The sequence below is a fragment of the Glycine soja genome, chromosome 9, assembly GCF_004193775.1.
Source record: "Glycine soja cultivar W05 chromosome 9, ASM419377v2, whole genome shotgun sequence".
Lineage (NCBI taxonomy): Eukaryota > Viridiplantae > Streptophyta > Magnoliopsida > Fabales > Fabaceae > Glycine > Glycine soja.
The window spans coordinates 42,093,762-42,111,863 of record NC_041010.1 but is presented as its reverse complement, the minus strand read 5'-3'; the positions used below and the strand labels follow the sequence as shown (position 1 = coordinate 42,111,863).

The 18,102-nt window shown below is 32.2% G+C and overlaps 2 protein-coding genes across 3 annotated transcripts; one reads left to right on the top strand and one right to left on the bottom strand.

Annotated features, from left to right (window-relative positions):
* Nucleotides 1-4,297: 4,297 nt before the first annotated feature.
* LOC114425647 (protein CYCLOPS-like) lies at nucleotides 4,298-9,778 on the top strand. Of its 2 annotated transcripts, none has more exons than XM_028392590.1 (11): nucleotides 4,298-4,891; nucleotides 6,062-6,108; nucleotides 6,337-6,477; nucleotides 6,667-6,718; nucleotides 6,799-6,851; nucleotides 7,026-7,699; nucleotides 8,059-8,102; nucleotides 8,210-8,255; nucleotides 8,739-8,796; nucleotides 8,905-9,033; nucleotides 9,205-9,778. In XM_028392590.1, the coding sequence occupies exons 1-11, from the start codon at nucleotides 4,700-4,702 to the stop codon at nucleotides 9,326-9,328; spliced, it is 1,560 nt and encodes a 519-aa protein (XP_028248391.1). In that variant the 5' UTR covers nucleotides 4,298-4,699; the 3' UTR covers nucleotides 9,329-9,778. The 2 variants fall into 2 exon arrangements, with proteins under 2 accessions (XP_028248391.1, XP_028248392.1); XM_028392591.1 differs by having other exon boundaries at nucleotides 4,300-4,891; nucleotides 8,748-8,796.
* A 3,337-nt stretch (nucleotides 9,779-13,115) lies between these two features.
* LOC114424948 lies at nucleotides 13,116-17,528 on the bottom strand. The gene is made up of 5 exons (XM_028391641.1): nucleotides 17,034-17,528; nucleotides 16,249-16,379; nucleotides 15,316-15,441; nucleotides 15,025-15,152; nucleotides 13,116-13,843 (listed from the first exon to the last, which is right to left on the bottom strand). Exons 1-5 carry the CDS (start codon nucleotides 17,245-17,247, stop codon nucleotides 13,531-13,533), a joined length of 912 nt encoding a protein of 303 aa, XP_028247442.1. The 5' UTR covers nucleotides 17,248-17,528; the 3' UTR covers nucleotides 13,116-13,530.
* Between the last annotated feature and the right edge of the window lie 574 nt (nucleotides 17,529-18,102).

The window sequence follows — 18,102 nt, the reverse complement described above, 5'->3', positions numbered from 1 at the left end:
TACTAGGACCATTAAAAACTCAATATAAAGGGAAAAAATGTACAATAGTGAAGCAATTGATGTAGAGAAAACATATGGATTATTCAATTTGGACTCTAAGAGGTATTTTGTGGTAATATTTTTAACAAATTTAAGATCTAGTTATATGGTGTTGCATATATAAAATGAAATACATGATGTGTGAATAAAAAACAATAAGTTGTTGGAAACATAAATATGCTACATTTGAGTATGGAGGATGAAAAAATCTTAATGCTAGAATATGAGATTGAGCAAGGGAGGAACAAAGATTGGCAAAAGCAAGAGATCAAAAGTGGATGAAGGAAGTGAAAGATAGGAGGGAGTGTGATGAAAGAGAGAGAAATGTGCTGTTGCTATGAAAGAGGGAGTGTGTTGTTGCACTGAAAATGGGAGTATGTGAGGGGAAATAAGATTTGAAAGGGAAACGTTATTTAAGTTATTTGATTAAAAAAAAGGAAAGTGGAAATTGAAAAGTCTCCTAATAGCTCAAAACAACACAAATAATGGATTAAAATATCCTATATATTATTTATTCTTAATTTGATCCAATCCTCTTATACCATTATAATATTTCAAGATTAATATGAACTTATTGTAAAATATAAAGTCAAATTAGAAATAATAGTTGGGATTAAAATATATTTTATCTTTGTATCATATTTTATTCTTTTTAATTTATTTTTTGTATTTAAATGTTTATAACTCAAATATCGAAAATTTTTATAACATTTAACATAAGGATAGGACTAAATTGAGAGTAATTACATGTGAAAATAACTTTAGTATAAGTTTAAGATGAAATAATTTTTCATACAAAATTTAAATTAAAATAAAGTGCAAAAGTATATTTTAGCAGAAGAAAAAAAAAATGTAAATAACGATAGGTACAGTTGTGTACATCAACCTTTGCCACAATGCTGCCGACTCATCAAAAGTGGACCCTATAGTTAGTCATTGGTGATTACTTAAATAAATAATTAATCTTGAGTCATAACTCTCAGTGGTTGTCACGCTTTCAATTCAAAAGCTAAAAAGAGTAGCCTTGTCTTTTTTTGCTGAAAAATTAGGTAACCTTTGCCGGATGAACCAAATATTCCCTCTCTCTCGTTATGCCGTTTCATATTTTGACTCTCTGATATTCAAACTTCAAACTAATAGTATATTAACAATCAAAGTCTGTCCATTTCTTTGCACTAACTATATGCCTGCACCACGATAGATAATATATTCCATTTTTTATGTTGTTTTCTCTCTTCTCTCTCTGCTCCGACAATTAAGCAGCAGTTAAAACTGGCAAAAACTACCATAACGGTTGTGACATGCAATGAGGTTCATGTTGGCTACAACTTCAAGCAAAATCCATAAGCTTATAATTCAAATTAACCAGTAAAGATAAGTGATATGTGTATCTGGGAAAATATGTTTTTATTTCCTATCCTTTCAGTTAAAAGCGATCATTTTTATATTTAGATATTGATAAATTTGATCCTTAATTAAATTTTAAAGATTATGTGGATTAATTTAGTCTCTCTAGACTTTAGAGGAAAATTAAATTCACATTTTTTTAAAGTACGAGACTAAATTCATCGATACAAAAGTATAAGAATCTTAACCACTTTTTGACTGAAAATTTGAAATTATATTTTTCCCACATATATTTGCTTATGTTCACATACATCTTCAGTTCTACTGTTTATTTGAAGACTTATATATTGCCATTGGCTATATATATATATATATATCAAGGATGCAAGTAGCATATTTTGATTAATTTGCCTGCAAGAGTTGCATGATTAGGAGACGTGCTTAATTATAACCATGTTCTCTTCTTTTTGTTCCACACTTACGTACCAAAATTGATGTTGCAAGCAGCCAGGCTGCAGCTCATATAATTGCTTGTTGATGATAATATATATATTTCCACAATTGATGATGCATGATCACTCCATTATATAATAATGTTTCATCTGTATGTAAGTACCTGTATTTTTGTAAACACGTCACTGCAGTATGCACCAGCACCACTATCCTCTATATATTTTTATCTGTCGAAAACTATATTGGGTAGGAAGTAAGTATTTATAAATCGATAATTAACCGCAATTTAATTTTAAGATATATATACTTTTCACTAGTAATATCCTAAAAGCTCACCTGATGAAGGGTGTTAAATGTTCAATCGTTCATATATATATATGTGTATTCCAAATTCTATTCCATCGCGCATCATTGTTCTGCAACGTTATACTCAGGACATTTCTATTGCAAAAGTTGTGTGTTCAAATTTTAAATCACATGTAGGTTGTAGGGAAAAATGAGTGATGCAGCTACAAAAGATTGAGAGAAGAAATAAATTATAAAAAATATTATAAAGGATTGTTATAAACAAAGCATTATTCATTTAAAAAAGAATCAAAGTCAGAAAAATTTAATAAGACTACAAATAATCAGGCCAAAACATATTAATAAAAAAAAGTACCACTAAATGACATTATTTTATTGACTTTCTTGTCATACAGATTGCAGGCAAACTGTGTCAGCGGTCTCAATTAATAATAGAACTTGATTTCTTCATCTGTTCCCCGAGACTCACGAATACACAGATACAGTGCAATATGGGAAAAGAATAAAATTCTTCGGGAGTGATATTATTTTTAAATCCAAAGAATATTTATCCTTAAATGTTAATGAATTAAAATTACAATACACATTAAATTCATTAAAAAATGATTACATATTTATTTCTTCACCATAATACATTACATTTATATGTATTGTATTATACTATATCAGTATAGAGTCTCAATGTATATACTAACAATTTAATTTCCATTAAACAAAGACTATACTATAATTTTATTCATTAGTGGATGACAATTTTTTTTTACTTGGAAATGAGTTAGAAAGATATGACATAATACTTGCATACTATGCTCGGCTTCCCGATCACACAACTGCTGATCATGCCAAAATTTAGGAGGATGAGAATGTGATGATATCTTTGGAGAGAGCAGATTGTGACTGTATTGCTTTGGGCTGATGATGCAGTCGAGGCAGTATATGTTTGTAAGTGTAGTTCTTCACTTCAGTTTTTCTTTTCTTCTCAATGAAAAGTTTAGGTTGGATTTCAAGACCTCACCAGGACATGCCTCAATGTTCAATGCGCTTACAGAAGTATTTACGTATGTATACCGATAATGTTCTACGATCGACAACGAAAATCGAACTTACATTGTTGTGAGATGTGAGTTCTTCACTTCAGTTTTACTTTATTATCGTAAACACCACAGAAAAAAAAAAACAAAATATAAACCATTTAACTTAATCATAGGATTGAATGGGGTGAGCAGCCACTTTATACTTATTGCATATTAAGAGAAAAATATATTTTATAAAGCTAACTTAAGAGTAAGTGTAGTAATTAACATGACTACATGAGTCCTCAATATAATTAATGAAAAAGAATAACCTATGACATTTTTTTGGCAATACAAGGGACTAAAAGTCTAAACTAAAACCCACAAAAGACAGAAACACCATACACATCATTAAAACCTATGACATTATTAAGCAGTTATAATTAAAATAAAATTAATCATATTTTACACATGTATAGTTAATCACGTGTGGTGGTAAATAATTTCATAATATTACTAATCATGTATTGATAATTATTACATAATGATCATGTTCATTTACTTTTAATTAGTTTTAATCACTCATGAAACAAACTAAACCATATTAATACACATAATTGACCTCGGGTGTGAAATTTCTGGATTTACCATACATATATAGTCTTTTTCCTTATAAAGGTTATACAGTATCATGTAAGGATTTTCACATTCTATAAAGAAATTAATTCATGGACGTTGGTTCGTTGAAAGAACGTTGCTGCAGTGCTTAGCCAACAATGAAAGCGCCATCTCAACGGCTTCATAATTTTAAAACCAAAAAAACCAATGAATATTCCTTTAACGTCCCTCTCACTTAAGATGACCAAATTGACATTATTTTAATGTAATGATTCCCTTTGCTTCATTCAAAAGCTAAAACCTTTTCTCACTTTTGAACCTGCCCATTAAAACTTCCACGCGGTTTCTAACCATTGAAGACTTTTTTTAACCGCCGCAAGATTTTCACTTTGGTTGTACACAAGAGACAAATGAAATAGTACACAGAATCTTTAGAGTATTTCTTTTTTCACTCTTAGATGCAACTGTACTGATATTTATTTATTTATTTATTTTAATGAGTAAAAGAATTTACTATTAAGCAACAAAGTAAATGCTGAGTCCTAATACAGATTGTTTTTCTATATGTGCAAGATTTTTTAAGTTTTACGTGTGAATTGTTGCATGTTAGTTGCTGTTCTTTATGGATATATGGATAAAACAGTATGTGAACATACTCATCAATTTTTTTTCCTTCCTATTTTAAAGTAATATTTGCTAGTTTGACAGAGTTTAGGGACTTGGGTTATGTGGGGTTGAACTTTAAGAGGGTGATATATAGGTTTGAAAATTGAAGAAGTAGACTATTTAAGTATTTATCCCTTTGGTTTGGAAATGGTATTATTATGATGGATGACACAGAATTCAGCTGAAATTTTTTGTGGAGAAACCTGAAAGGCTCAACAAAACTTGAGTTTAAAACAGTATCAAGTGAGGGAAGGCACATGGAAATGGAAGGGAGGGGGTTTTCTGGCTTATACAAGAATTCAAGTGAGGAGTTGTTCCTGAAGACAGTGATGGAGAGCCCTATTGGTATGCCAGTACCTACCATGGAGATGTTGGGTTTCAAGAATGTTTCTCAAAGCTTTCGTGCCGACAGCGAGGAGCTCTTTAAACGTTGGCTAACAAATGGAGAGGCAAGCCACTATATGATCATGTTACTTTGTTATTTGGTTTTTCTGTTCTGGCTTGTGTTGTGCCAAATATAAGATCAAAGCAGAGAATTTCCTTCTTGCCAGTTTGCTTGACATGCATCTTTTCCTTTCAAGTTTCTAGAGAATTGATGAACTTTTATGTCTCAGACTTGTGTATATTTTAGCACATATACTAGTTGACTATGATCAGCGCCTACCAAACAAGTATGTGAAACACCACACACTATAATTTTAATGTATCCTTGTCTCCTTGATTTTTGAATTGAGAACATGGCTGCCTAATCTGTCAAATTGACAGTGTTTGCCTGTATTTTGTTCATATTTCTTATTTCACGAGCCTCCTTGATGATCCTTTTCTTCTGTTCCTAATACTCTTTTTCATTCTAAAAAGATTTTTTGCAGTGAAATGAAGACTGTTCTCATTGTACTTTGAATTCTGATAAAAACTGTTCTTAGTTGGTCTTCTTAAATTATACTAATATCCAAGCTATAAATATAGACAATATCACCTGACAAATGGTTGTGAAAAAGGTAAAGACTAAAGAGGTAGAATTGTTTTTCTTTTATCAAATGTTAAAATATCAACTTCTTGTTTTGCAAAACTAGGACAGAAACTCATTCCAGTACCATAAGGAGGCCTTAGTTGTCAATCTTAACAGTGCTGGAAAATTCCTAATAAAAATTTATATCAAGGTCCTTTGATTTTTTTCTTTCCTTTGCAGAATTTGAAGAACCACTGGTTGAACATAACCCAGAAAAGCAAACAAAAAGAATTATGAACAAATATTATCATTTTAACATGTCAGATACTTCAACCCTAATAAAAGAAAACAATTTGGATTTATCTAAAGAATGTCTATGTCATGTAATGATAAAATTTTCTTCATCAAGAATAGAGCTATTTTACTCTGATATATTTATTTTATCTGGAAAAAAGAAGTCTGATGCTTAGTCGATCTGACTTTCTACTTTAAGTACTGCATAATTTCTGCAAATAGACAATAATATGACTCGTCTTCAGTTTTCCTGATGATGAAATTAATGCTATGTAGGTATTCTTTTGAATATGGAACTTGTATTTGGATATTGCTTACATTATGCTTTAGTTTATTACATTTCTTTTCCATTGATGATATTTGTTTCGTAAATCAGGGATACAATTCACCAAGCATAGGACTGAACAGTCGATTATCAAAGAGGTGAGTGTTAATCAAGATTTTCAGTTGCAATTAACTATGGCTTTCTTGTTGATCCTTTGCCATGTGAAAGTGTTCATTGGATCATTGTTTCAATAATATAAGTATATTTAACTTTTAATTATATATTTATGCGCTGAATTATTAATTTTGGGGACACTTGACGAATTTCCTGATGCATAAGTCTAATCCGTGTTTTGTTTTGATATTGTGATTCTGTTGTAAATGCAGGATCTCCACCGAACTAGCTAATAATGTGTCTAATCAGAAACATGTTGGTGTAACTTCAGAGGGAAGAAACAATGACAAACTATACATGCAAAATAACCTTTTGGCAAATGATGTTTCAGGTGACATCAATTTTCCAATCAGGTAATTGCTGTAGTCTTCCTCAAACAGCTATACATACAAAATATTTACAAGTCTAATTTTATTTAATGGGAATTTATTATTTATTTCTGATTATCTTTATTGTAATTTGCTTTGTTACCAATTCAATTGCTTATTTGATTGAGAAAGTAGTTCAATAATATTGGTTTGCTGACTATCAATTTTCATCAGAGATCCTGTTAATAGAGAACTGCAATCTAGTACTGACCTGTTTCTGGCCAAGGTTTGTATATTGTAAACTCTTTTATAAAGCCTTAGTTCAACAAAGCTTCATGGTCATTCAATTTCTAATTATTAATGCAGGCCTGGTATCTTAGTGATCAAAGAGTAACAAGAAGCCGATCCTCTGAATTGCGGTACCATTACCAAACCGTGCATACTTTTGTTCTTCAAGATCATGTTTACAAGAGGCACTTCAAATGATCACGTTGCACTATATTAGCTTATCTGTTGGTCTCTTCATTATTAGATCCTCATGTTTTAGATTTCTATTCATCTGTTTGCAAGTAATTTCTTTGGTTTCTTTGCAGGCGGAGGTATACTGAAATGCAAAATTCTCAAACAAAACAAGGAATGGAATCTATGAGCATGGACCCTCAGCATGGTGTGGACACTACAAAACAAGGAATTGCACATTTTAATGGTTTTGATTACATTACTATGACCGAGCTTCCAAGCCAAAAGGGATCATTCATTTCTCCATCCAACTCATCTTCATCTACCTTCCACACTCATCAATTGGTTGATGCAGATAAAGTCTCATCTTGTGTAAGTATGCTAAAGGGTACATTACAACGCAAGAGACTCAGCAACCAAGTTGAGATTGAGAGAGAAGCTGCAGAAGATAGCTTAAATGGACTTTTTGGTCCTCAAGAACCTCTTTTCCAAAATGGTTTTCATGAAGGACTAGAAAATTGGAGTCATCAAAAGCCAATAAGTTTTCAAGGAGCCTCTACTGGTCAAATTAAGAATCCAGGAGTTTACATTGTCTCAGATGGTTTTGGAAATCAGACAAACCAAGCATATGTGGGAAATGCTTCCCAAGAACCTTCTCAAAGTGAATCTTCTGCTGCTGCACCAGTAATCTCCTCTGGTTTGGATGCATGTGAAGGTCCCAGCAATTCAAATCAAAATCTTTGCGAAAGCTCATGGAAACCAGTGGGAGTGAGTAGAAGTTCAGAAAATACTCAAAATAGAGTCAGAGGTATAAATATTACATGATGATGGAGTTGCATTACTTTGCCTAAATGGATAAATCATTTTTCACAGCACTTGCATCATATTCATAATTGATTATTTTTCTCCAGTTGTATGAAGTCTACAAAAGATTGATATAAGCATGTGATGCCCCACTTTGGGCCAATGCATCAAAGCAGTGACTACTAACTTGAAGCGCCCCCCCCCCCCCCCCCCCCCCCATAATTACTTCTGATTTTGTATATAATCATACTTAGTACACAAATATCATATTAGGTAAAAAAAATGAAATGTTTCTTGATTATTTAAATTTCTAGCTATGTCCATTTTATTTTTATCAAACTAAGTGTTTTTGTGGAAATGCAGGTGTCAGAGAACAGATAATGGATAATATAAAAGATGATCGGAAGGTATAACCTATTCTTAGATGGTAACCTATTTTCTTTAGAATTAGGTTTTTACCAAGAGATTTTGACTTCTACAACAAATTTTGGGTTATTCTGGCTAAATTTTGCAGAGGAAAAGTTTAGAAAGATATGGATCTATAACATCAGCTGTTTCAGGTAGCCATTTATTTCAAGATTAAATGGAGTTATTGTGCTCTAAATCATACATTAGATTTTTCGATTCCCTTTATTGCTTTATCCATTCTGAAGCTTCCGACCTTAATTTTATAAAGATAAGGTTTGTTTCCATAGCAATTTGTGTGTGTTTATATACATAAAACATCAGAACTCAGAAGATTATTAGTCAGCACTCAGCAGATATAATAATTAATAATAGTTTTGCTAATAGCTCTTTTGTTTTGATGAACACTTCTGCTAATAGCTTTATCCTGTAAAATCTTGCAAAATGGACATTTTTTTCTTATCAGTCCAAAGATTTAATACGATTGCAAATTTTACCTTCTGGTCAACACCACACAGCATTTGAGTAATTATCTTGGCCACTTGACAAACTGTAGAGAAAATGTTGAATAAATACTTGAGTAGAACTTTTGGTCATTCTTTTCATAATTTAACTATCTATGTCCCTCAAATCAAATGATTGTGCAGAGGAGAAAGGAGACACCACAAAAAAACGAAGAGTGGAGCGCTCAAGGAAGTATGTGGAAATATCCCTAGAAACAGATAGAGTCTCTTCCTATATAATATTGTATTGGATGCTAGTTTTAACTTCTGTTAAGCTTATGTTAATAACATTGTGATGCAGAATGGCTGAGGCAAAGGAAAGAAACTTGACACCATCAGTTCCCTCTGATATGCAAGCTGTCTTGAGGCGGTGTGAAACGCTTGAGAAGGAAGTTCGATCACTGAAACTTAATTTGTCCTTCATGAATAGGTAATCAAAATATTAAATCCCTACAAAAATAAATATTACAGAGTCAATTTTGCCTGGATTGACTACATGTGCTTGTATCACAATCTTGGTTGCCTATTTGCTGTTAAAACTTTGTAAACAAAATGAATATACGAATTTGATATATTAAAGTCAAGCACTAAAAATTTTCAGGAAGGATTCTGAACAAACAAAGCAGATAGAGGACCTTCAGAAGCAGAATGAAGACTTGGCAGATGAAAAGGAGCGCCTCCTTGAAGAGATTGAAAGAATTGTTTCAGAAACTGGAAAGATCTAATGTTTTGCTTCCTATCTACATCCTCTAACAAGCTATGACGAAAAAACCTTACCGCACTTAACTTATGGGGGAAACAATTTAGGCCAATTCATGGTTAATAGTGAGCCTCTGGATTCTCTTGGTAAAATATAAATGCATGAATCTCTTAACTATTGATATGACAATGTACCTGGTAAAATCTAACTGTTCGAGATTTTAGAAGCATGGACAAGGGTTTAATAGATATGATTCTGGTAAATTAAAACATGGTCATCTCAGAATCTGTATGCATCCAAGTGGTTCTAAAGTTGAGTTTATATCAACAAACATTATTAGGTGATGCATAAAATATGTATTCACTAAGGACAAGTGTATACTATGCAATTCTCTTCTCGAAAGTAGAGTTATATATCTTAAAAACTATTTGTATTTCCAAATAATCTAAATCGCATAAACAAAATAATTATGTGATTTTCGAGGTATCCTTCCACTACAAGAGGTCTCCATGCCCATAGAGTCCTTCCTCCAATAAGTATCGGATTTTTGTTTTGGGTTTTTATATTGAGTTGGAGATTATTTGTGTTTGTGTTCAAAAAATAAATCTAAGACAAACAACAGATTCAATTCAAAGAAGAGATATGCATGAATAAAAATGACTTGAATTATGATTTCACATGTACCGTTTTCCCCTAATTCCTATTTTAAATAAAAATATTCTTTCCCTTAAATCAATCATGCATTGGTCATTTGGGATTTAATTTAGGCTTAAGGATAAATAATAGAGAAATTTGTAAAAAAGAGATTCATGTTGTCCGTTTGGTCATGCAATCTTTATCAATCCTATCATTCTATAGGTTAGTTGATTACGAGAAGATGGTCATTAACTAATAATCAGAGTGATCAATTCCAATATATAAGTGAAAGCGGTAGAAAGATACAATTAATTGAATAACATTGAAAAACTTTATTAAAAAGAAGAAGTACATGGGTGCACCTACATCATAATCCAAATTTTAAGGGGTTTATCCAACCATGGTCATAAAATAACTAAAAAACATACAATATTATATTAGAAATAAAAGTGATAAAAAAAAAACTTTTATAGATTCAAATCACAATTGTTTGTATTTTAGACAAGATTATTGTATTAGCATAATAAATTGTTATATTGAGATTTTGAAATTGTGTGTAATGGATAAATTGAATATATGTTGATTTGTGAGATACACTTAAATATGTGATGGTGGATTGTGACATTGTGATGTGTTAAAATTGTGGACATGAAATTTAGTTGTAAATAAGTGTGTGATGAACACTTGATGTGGCAATACTTGTATTATGAACTGTGAATTATACAATAATTCGACTCGTGTTTACCTTGAGAAAAATGTTTATACGTAAAGTGTTAAAGGAAAAATGTAGGGTTTCAAGTTAGGAACCTAAAGTGTTAAATTGTAACGCAATGTGTTAAACGTGTTTGAAACACGAGTGTGAGATCATGAATATTGTATAATTCATTAGCAGTGTCTCTGTGTGCAAAAGTTATTTTAGGAGTTGAACCTAAATCAGGAAGGTAAGGCCCTAACGAATTCTTCGGAATCTAAGCCTTGGAGGTAAAGACACTCGGTTTGAGTGCTTCTTTAAACTTATGTTGATCCCATATAGTTGAAGTATTCTCGCAAACAGAGTAACCGTGACTGATCACCTTATGATTTTACTTAATGAGAGTGACCTGACATACCCATGGTGTGGTGTGTCTTGTTATGTACTCCTAAGTGCCCAGTGTGATTTTTCACTGACATGATACCACATTGCATATATGTTTGAGTCTTAGTATAATTGTTGCATAACGAATGTAAATTGTTTATTATAAAATTTGTGAGTGTTGTTATGTTTTGACTCAATTGTGTGATTCATTTATAATGTGATTCATGATTTCTATAATGAATTTTAAATGATAAAGTGGTAAAGTAACGTGGATTATAGTAAGTTGAATTATGTTATAAATACTTTTATAATTTATTTTGATTATGTCTTTGTTTAGAAATGTGATAATTCACATCCTTTGTTTTGTTTGCGTTTGGATCCTGTGATGATCTCGAATCTTGTGTTCGTGGAAGCATATGACTAAATTGATGATTTTAAAGAATCTCGTGATAGAAGACGTTGCAACACAATGCTCTGATTGGGGCATGAGTTTTTATTTCAATTGCATAATATATTTTTAATAAGTTTTATTTAATAATAATGAAACGAATGTCACTCTTTACCATATAAATTTGTGTAAGTGATTTTTATAAAATTAGTTTAATTAAATTCTGTATTTTTATATATTTTTCTTATTTATATATATGTTGGGGTAAAAAGTATCACACACAATCACCTAACACACCTAAGTAAAGATAACCACAGTCACTCTTCCATGGTAATAAGGCTGCAAAGCCTCTTCATAAGTCTCCTTAAGAAAATCAAGAGAAACAATATCTCAAGAACTATGCCAACAATTAACTGAGCCACTCATGAATCTCCCTGCTTCATCTAGAGGAGGCACAGAAGAAAACACTTGAATCCTCCAAGAATCGGTACTTAACGTGGGCACTTTCACTTGAGTTTTGTAACCACTAGAACCACCACCATCATATTCACAGCAAAAAAGTGCAACCACCTTGAAACTGTGGAATGATCATAACCAAACCTATAGCATCGTGTAACTGCCACGATATATGGAAAGAGGCGGCAATTTCTTGAATAGAACATAATCTTACTGCTTTGAGAGATTGAAAAGTATTTTTTTCCTTTTTTTTTAGAATTTGAACATTGAATCTACAACATGATTTTACAGTTTAAATAGGAGTTAGACAACTAAGAAATATGAAAATCTTTAACTAGAGAGATTGATTGAAAGTGTATGTTAAACATGTGCAGTCACTGCGTTAACTTAAACTGTTGTAGTCCACTTTTTACCTTTATGAATTTCACGTTTCATAAACCAAATTTAGAAAGAATTCTCTGCTATTTAGCCCCTAAATATAAAAAAGACAAGTTTATGGATCCCAAAAATTAAAATAAAAAAATTTTGTATGCTGCATATGGATTTGGTTTGAAAGCATTTTGATGCTCTGCATTGAAGTTTGGAAAATCATGGGAAATAAAAATAAAGAAAGTACAATAAATCCATTGCTTGTAGTATAAGATTCATTTTACACCATTATAAACATTAAAGATTAAAATCCAAATCAGTTCAGATCAGTCTTATAAAAAAAAATTAAAAATCTATCCATGCACAAACCTACTATTTGGATAAGTTTATTTAAAAACACATCTAGAAGACAAAAATTAAAGAGAAAAAAAAAGATAAAATAAACTTCTTTGAGTTAAAATTAATTTATACATAAGTTAAAAATTATCTTTTAAAAATTTCATATGAAAGAATTTTTATAAATTAATTTATACATAAACTAATAACTTATGAAAAAACTCATTCCATTATTTTATTTTCCTAAAAATATTTTGGGAAAAAATTATCCAAACAAGCCTATGTAAACCACTACCCCCGAAAAATTTGCCATTTTTTCCTTTAATAGTAACTGAGTCCATTTTACGTTAAACTACAGTACATGTCTTGTGAGTTGATTCATTAAATTTAACAACTTCAGGAGTATAAGATTCATTTTACACCATTTATTTATAAACATTAAAGATTAATTTGCACATATTTAGATTTGGAGTTTGATTTAAACATGGCTCAATTATTAAAAGTTAAATTACATTTTCCCTTTCAAAATATCCTTCCTTGATGGCAATCAAATGAAACATGGAAAATAAATGCAATTTTCATTTCATTATCATGTCCAGTAAAACCATTCCAACAAACCAAATGCTACCGTAATGACTTTTACAACATCTTTAATTCAAGTGCGTAGGTGACTCACCAGCACTCAGACATATACTAAATTGGCCTTATGTGACCCGACAACTATGTAAATTGTAAACCACTGCACCCGAAGATACTATTTTAACCAAGAGATTAAAATCTATTTAGGCATTTACTTTAAATTATTGCAGTTTTTAATCCCCCCTCCCTTCTCTCTCTTCGAACTATACATGACTTCCTTACACGGTGCCGATGCCCATTTATCACGGGACAAGAATATCACCTGCTACAGTTATAATATTACATGGGGATTCAACGAAAAGTGCATTGCTCTTCACAAAAACCAGTGCTATGATTTAGGAAGTCTGAATATATCCATGAGACCAAGCCTCTTCCCATATTCTATAGCTAACCAGGCCACAAAAGATAAGTATGCCAAAAGAAAACAAGCGCGCCTGATGAGAACAGCATTGACACGCCAAGAAAATATCCATGTTGTGAAAGATTGATATAGCGAAGGCAGAAGTAGTTGAAGGAACCTAATAAAGGTTATGGAGATCAATGAAGTTAAGAACCCAGTTACAACTCCAGCTAAAGTTTCCCACCTCCAATGCTTGGTCCTTCCTCTACTCGAAAACCAGGAAATTACCATCTCCATTGCCCTGATTGGATATCCATACATCATATAAATAATTGTTTGATAAAAATACTGTATTTATAATTAAACTACACATATTTACATGAAATGCTACTCAGATATAATAATTATGTAAATAGTAACAATCACCATGAACAATTTACAAATTTAGGTCAGCAATACTCCACTGTCATGGAAGCCATGACAGCACTGGGCAGTGGCTCTCTTAGGATGACAAGATTGGGGGGCTATGACCACCTAGGACTATCTCAAAGCAACATACCTTTCATTGAATACAAAATCGATGTCACTGACTTGTAAGGATCAGAAGGGCTTTTCATATTTTTCTTCAACAAGATACGCTTACCAAGAGAAATGACTCTATATCTCACCACTTCCTATCTAGAAAATTATAATCCTTTGTTCATAGACCTTTTGAACAAAAATGTCAACTACCAATTTTATACATGAACTAAGGATTGATTGAAAAAAAAAAAGATTTGTTGCTGTTTTTTTTTTTTTTGGTGTATCAAGGAGTTGTTATCATGAACTGATTGGTTGAACCTATGAATTTGAGTTTTTGATCTAAATCCCCACCAACCTATGCCCAAGTTTATTTGCCATCTTCAAATCAGTAAACTTGGTCACACATTTGAGTGGCCACAAAGAACTGCATCAACAGTGTATGTACAAAAGGGTAAAAGGGGGGTTACGTAGGAAATCATAGCTAACAGAGAGAATGCAATATCATTTCCAACATAACTAACTGCTGAGCTGGCAAGAAAGATGGGGAGTGTGAGAATTCTGTTGTGGAGGCCATACGACACAACAGTGGGACGGTGAGAGGAAGGTGGAAATTAGTTGACTTTCAGAAAATAGTGGGCACTCTCAAATTGCCTACCTTGACCACTTTGTTCTTTCATTTTCTTTAGCATTCAGAACCTGTTATCACCTTGATACAGGCCTAGGATTTGCATTAAAGTATACACATTCTATTATTTATGTGACATCTATCAAAGAAGTAACTAAAAGTCAAACAGAGTTACACTGCGCTAAGTCTTGAAAATGTTAAGCCTACAAATGTAAGATTAAGAGTTCTAATTCTACAGTCCCATTTTAATTTAGTAATATAACTTATGATCTCATAGCAAATAGTCAAATACACAAAAATTTTGGCAGGTTATGAAAATAGTATAGAGTACTTACATGGTAGAATATTGTCTACTCTTCTCAAGAGTAGACTGCTCATGGGCATCACAACCAAAAAGACTATCTTGATGTAAACGAACTTTGGAAATGCCAGATGTGTACCAACAATCATAAGTCTCGTTGACCTAATCAAAGAGAAAACAAAAAATGACAAAAATATACTTTGACCTCTATTGAACTGGTAAAAATTGCAACTTTTACAATGTGACATCATTAAGAAATTTGCACTCAATCAAAGAGGTTCAGCTTGATAACATAGTATCAAAGGCCACAAGTTGAGACCCCCACCTTAAATTTATATTGTGTCAACCATGCAGCACCAAAATTAGGCCTGCAATAAAGAGGAAGGGCCTCATTGGGAGCCTCAGCAAATGCAACTTGTGTCTGACCAGAAAAGTGATCTTTATATTCCACCTGAAACAAGTGTAAACACAAATTATTTATAGCCACCCAAAAAAATTACCTAACTCTCTAGTCATCATAACCATTAAAGGATAGACCATAGATGAGGTGTGTGCACACCCATGCACAATGAATTGGTCGTCAAATATGCTAACATGTTCTGTATTTAGATACATGCGACTTGGACAAGAAGAGGAAACTGTGTATGTTTTCTCAAACAAAAGAGATGAGCATGCAAGGCAAGAAAGATCAGAAATGATATTACTTAGTGATAATTAGTTAATAACTAACACCTAAACAAAAGGACTAATACTAACAGTTAGCCACAGGTTCACAAACCACATAAAACTCTTACCACTGATTACCACTAAAGTTCTAGCTCAGAAATACAGCCTAATCCTCTTTACATAGTCCTGAATTATGGATGAATGTTGGATGTATCCTTTGACTTTGGAGCAGTTATTATTGATTAATTTTAGAGAGGGTGTGAGGAGCAAATGAGGGAAATGTTTAAGACAGTAAGTAATTTGTACAGCTCTTTAGCATATTCAGATGGAGGGGAACAATTGAATTTCTAGGGGTTTCTCTCTGTCCTTACCAGGTGATCTGACTATGGCTTCTTTAAGGCAATCACCCTTGTTGCTATGCAGAGGAACTGGAGAGCTTCACTGCACTAATGAACTTGTTTGTTAATGCCATTTTCCTTTTCATAGTCATTGTTAGGGAGAAAAGCTTATCTTCCTTCTAATTCTTCTAGCAAAGTATAATATCTGCTTTTACTAAAAGATAGTAATAAAAATGGCAACAAGATATAATAACCTTGAATACTGAAGCCCAATAGTAATCATAACGGCAGCGAAATTTGCTTCTTTCAAAATGATGGAACACATCCTTTGCTTTATAATCTAACAATCCAAGTTCACATATCTTAGATGACCTAATATCAACACCTGTAATAAAAATGATAACATACAGTTTAGTGTGAAATAAACGACTATTATTAATCAAACAAAGATCAAAATGGAAAAACATGCATGGAATCAATCAATATGAAGTGTAACTTGAAAGCAGCATAGATAATTTATTTTCTTTTCAAAATTAATATGCAAATACATTTTTGCTATCATGATAAAAGAAACAATACCAACTGCTTTTCTACCGGACAAACTTAGCAAGGACTATTAATATTATTCAGTGAGACCAGAATAGAGAGTTTTTGAAGCCATCAAAATTTCAAATTCTTGCGGTTTGGAGACATCAAAAGTATAAACATTCACCGCAACAGAAAATTCAAAACACCTAACGTTGTTCAGGGTTTCTTACAAAATAAACACACATCTTTCGCGAGCAATGTTTTTTGCAAAGCAGACTAGCATTTCCAGGTTCTAACTACAATTTGGTGTTCAATATGACCATTTTGAACTGAAAATTAAGTAACCAAGCAGTGTGAGCAGCTAAAGTAACTAAGTTAAATTTGCCAAATCAAGCACTTAATCAACTCCCTCTACTTGATTCTACTTTTCCCCAAGTTGAAATTCCAAAAAGAAAAAAATAATAATATCGCAATTTGAATGAAACTAAGCTTAGAAGATGAATTAACTAACCAGTGGAGACGATTTTGCACTGTGAGGGGAGAGAAATGGGGTTGGGGATGGAGAAATCGGCGAACATGAGAACCAGTAAGCCAAGCAGAAAGGGAATCGAGAGAAAGAGGAGGAAAGGAAAAAGAATCGCGAGGATCCATCGCAGAATGACAAAAACGACGCCGTTCTTCTTGGGCGCTTCCTGTTCCTGGGACTGAGAATCCGGAGGATCCATGAATATGAAAAGAGCTTGTTGGTGGTTAGGGTTATGGTAAGGGCTCCCCGGAATCAAAGTGGGGGTGTTGCCGGTCACCGGTGGCCGGAACCATTTAACCGGTGATCGGTTGGAAACGCACAACGGGAATGAGATATTTATGTGGTCACAGAAAACGGGGTTGGTTCTTCACGCGGTCATGGTCAAAGAAACACCACTCTAGACTGTATTGATCCTTCAACTCACCGGGGGGGAATATTTCGGCCTACATCTAATAATTACTTTCATATTCACAAAACAAAAAACATTGATTAGTTTCCTCTTCTTCCTTGTAGTTTTAGTCTTTTTAAAAGAGATTATCTTCAATTTTAATTTTAGTGTTTTATTTTTCTGTGATTTTAGTTCAGTTTGTTATCGATTTTTGCTGTTTTTATAATTCAAAAACACATTTTTTTTTTATCTTTTTATCCTTCAGTTTAAAACATTCTATTTTGATTTTTATAGTTACAATTTCTTAATCATTTTGATTCTTGTTGTCTAAAATCCTCTAACATAAATACAAGACCAAAATTGATACTGAAAATTTGTCAAAAAAAATTAGATAAATTTACTTTTGTAGTAATTTTAAAATTTAGACAAATTTTAAAAGATCTTAATGATATGATGTTGAGTGATTTTAGACAATGATAATCATCAATCATTTTTATTTCTTAACCAAGCTTTGCGTTTTTGGTTTTGTTTATGGAATAAACAGTGTTTGTGTTGAGAAGGGAATATCCAAATTTCATGTGCTCATAATCCCTTGACATTAGTTATTATTTCCTACAAGGATTATTTTGTATTAATATTATATTTAAAAAAAATAGGAATTACAAA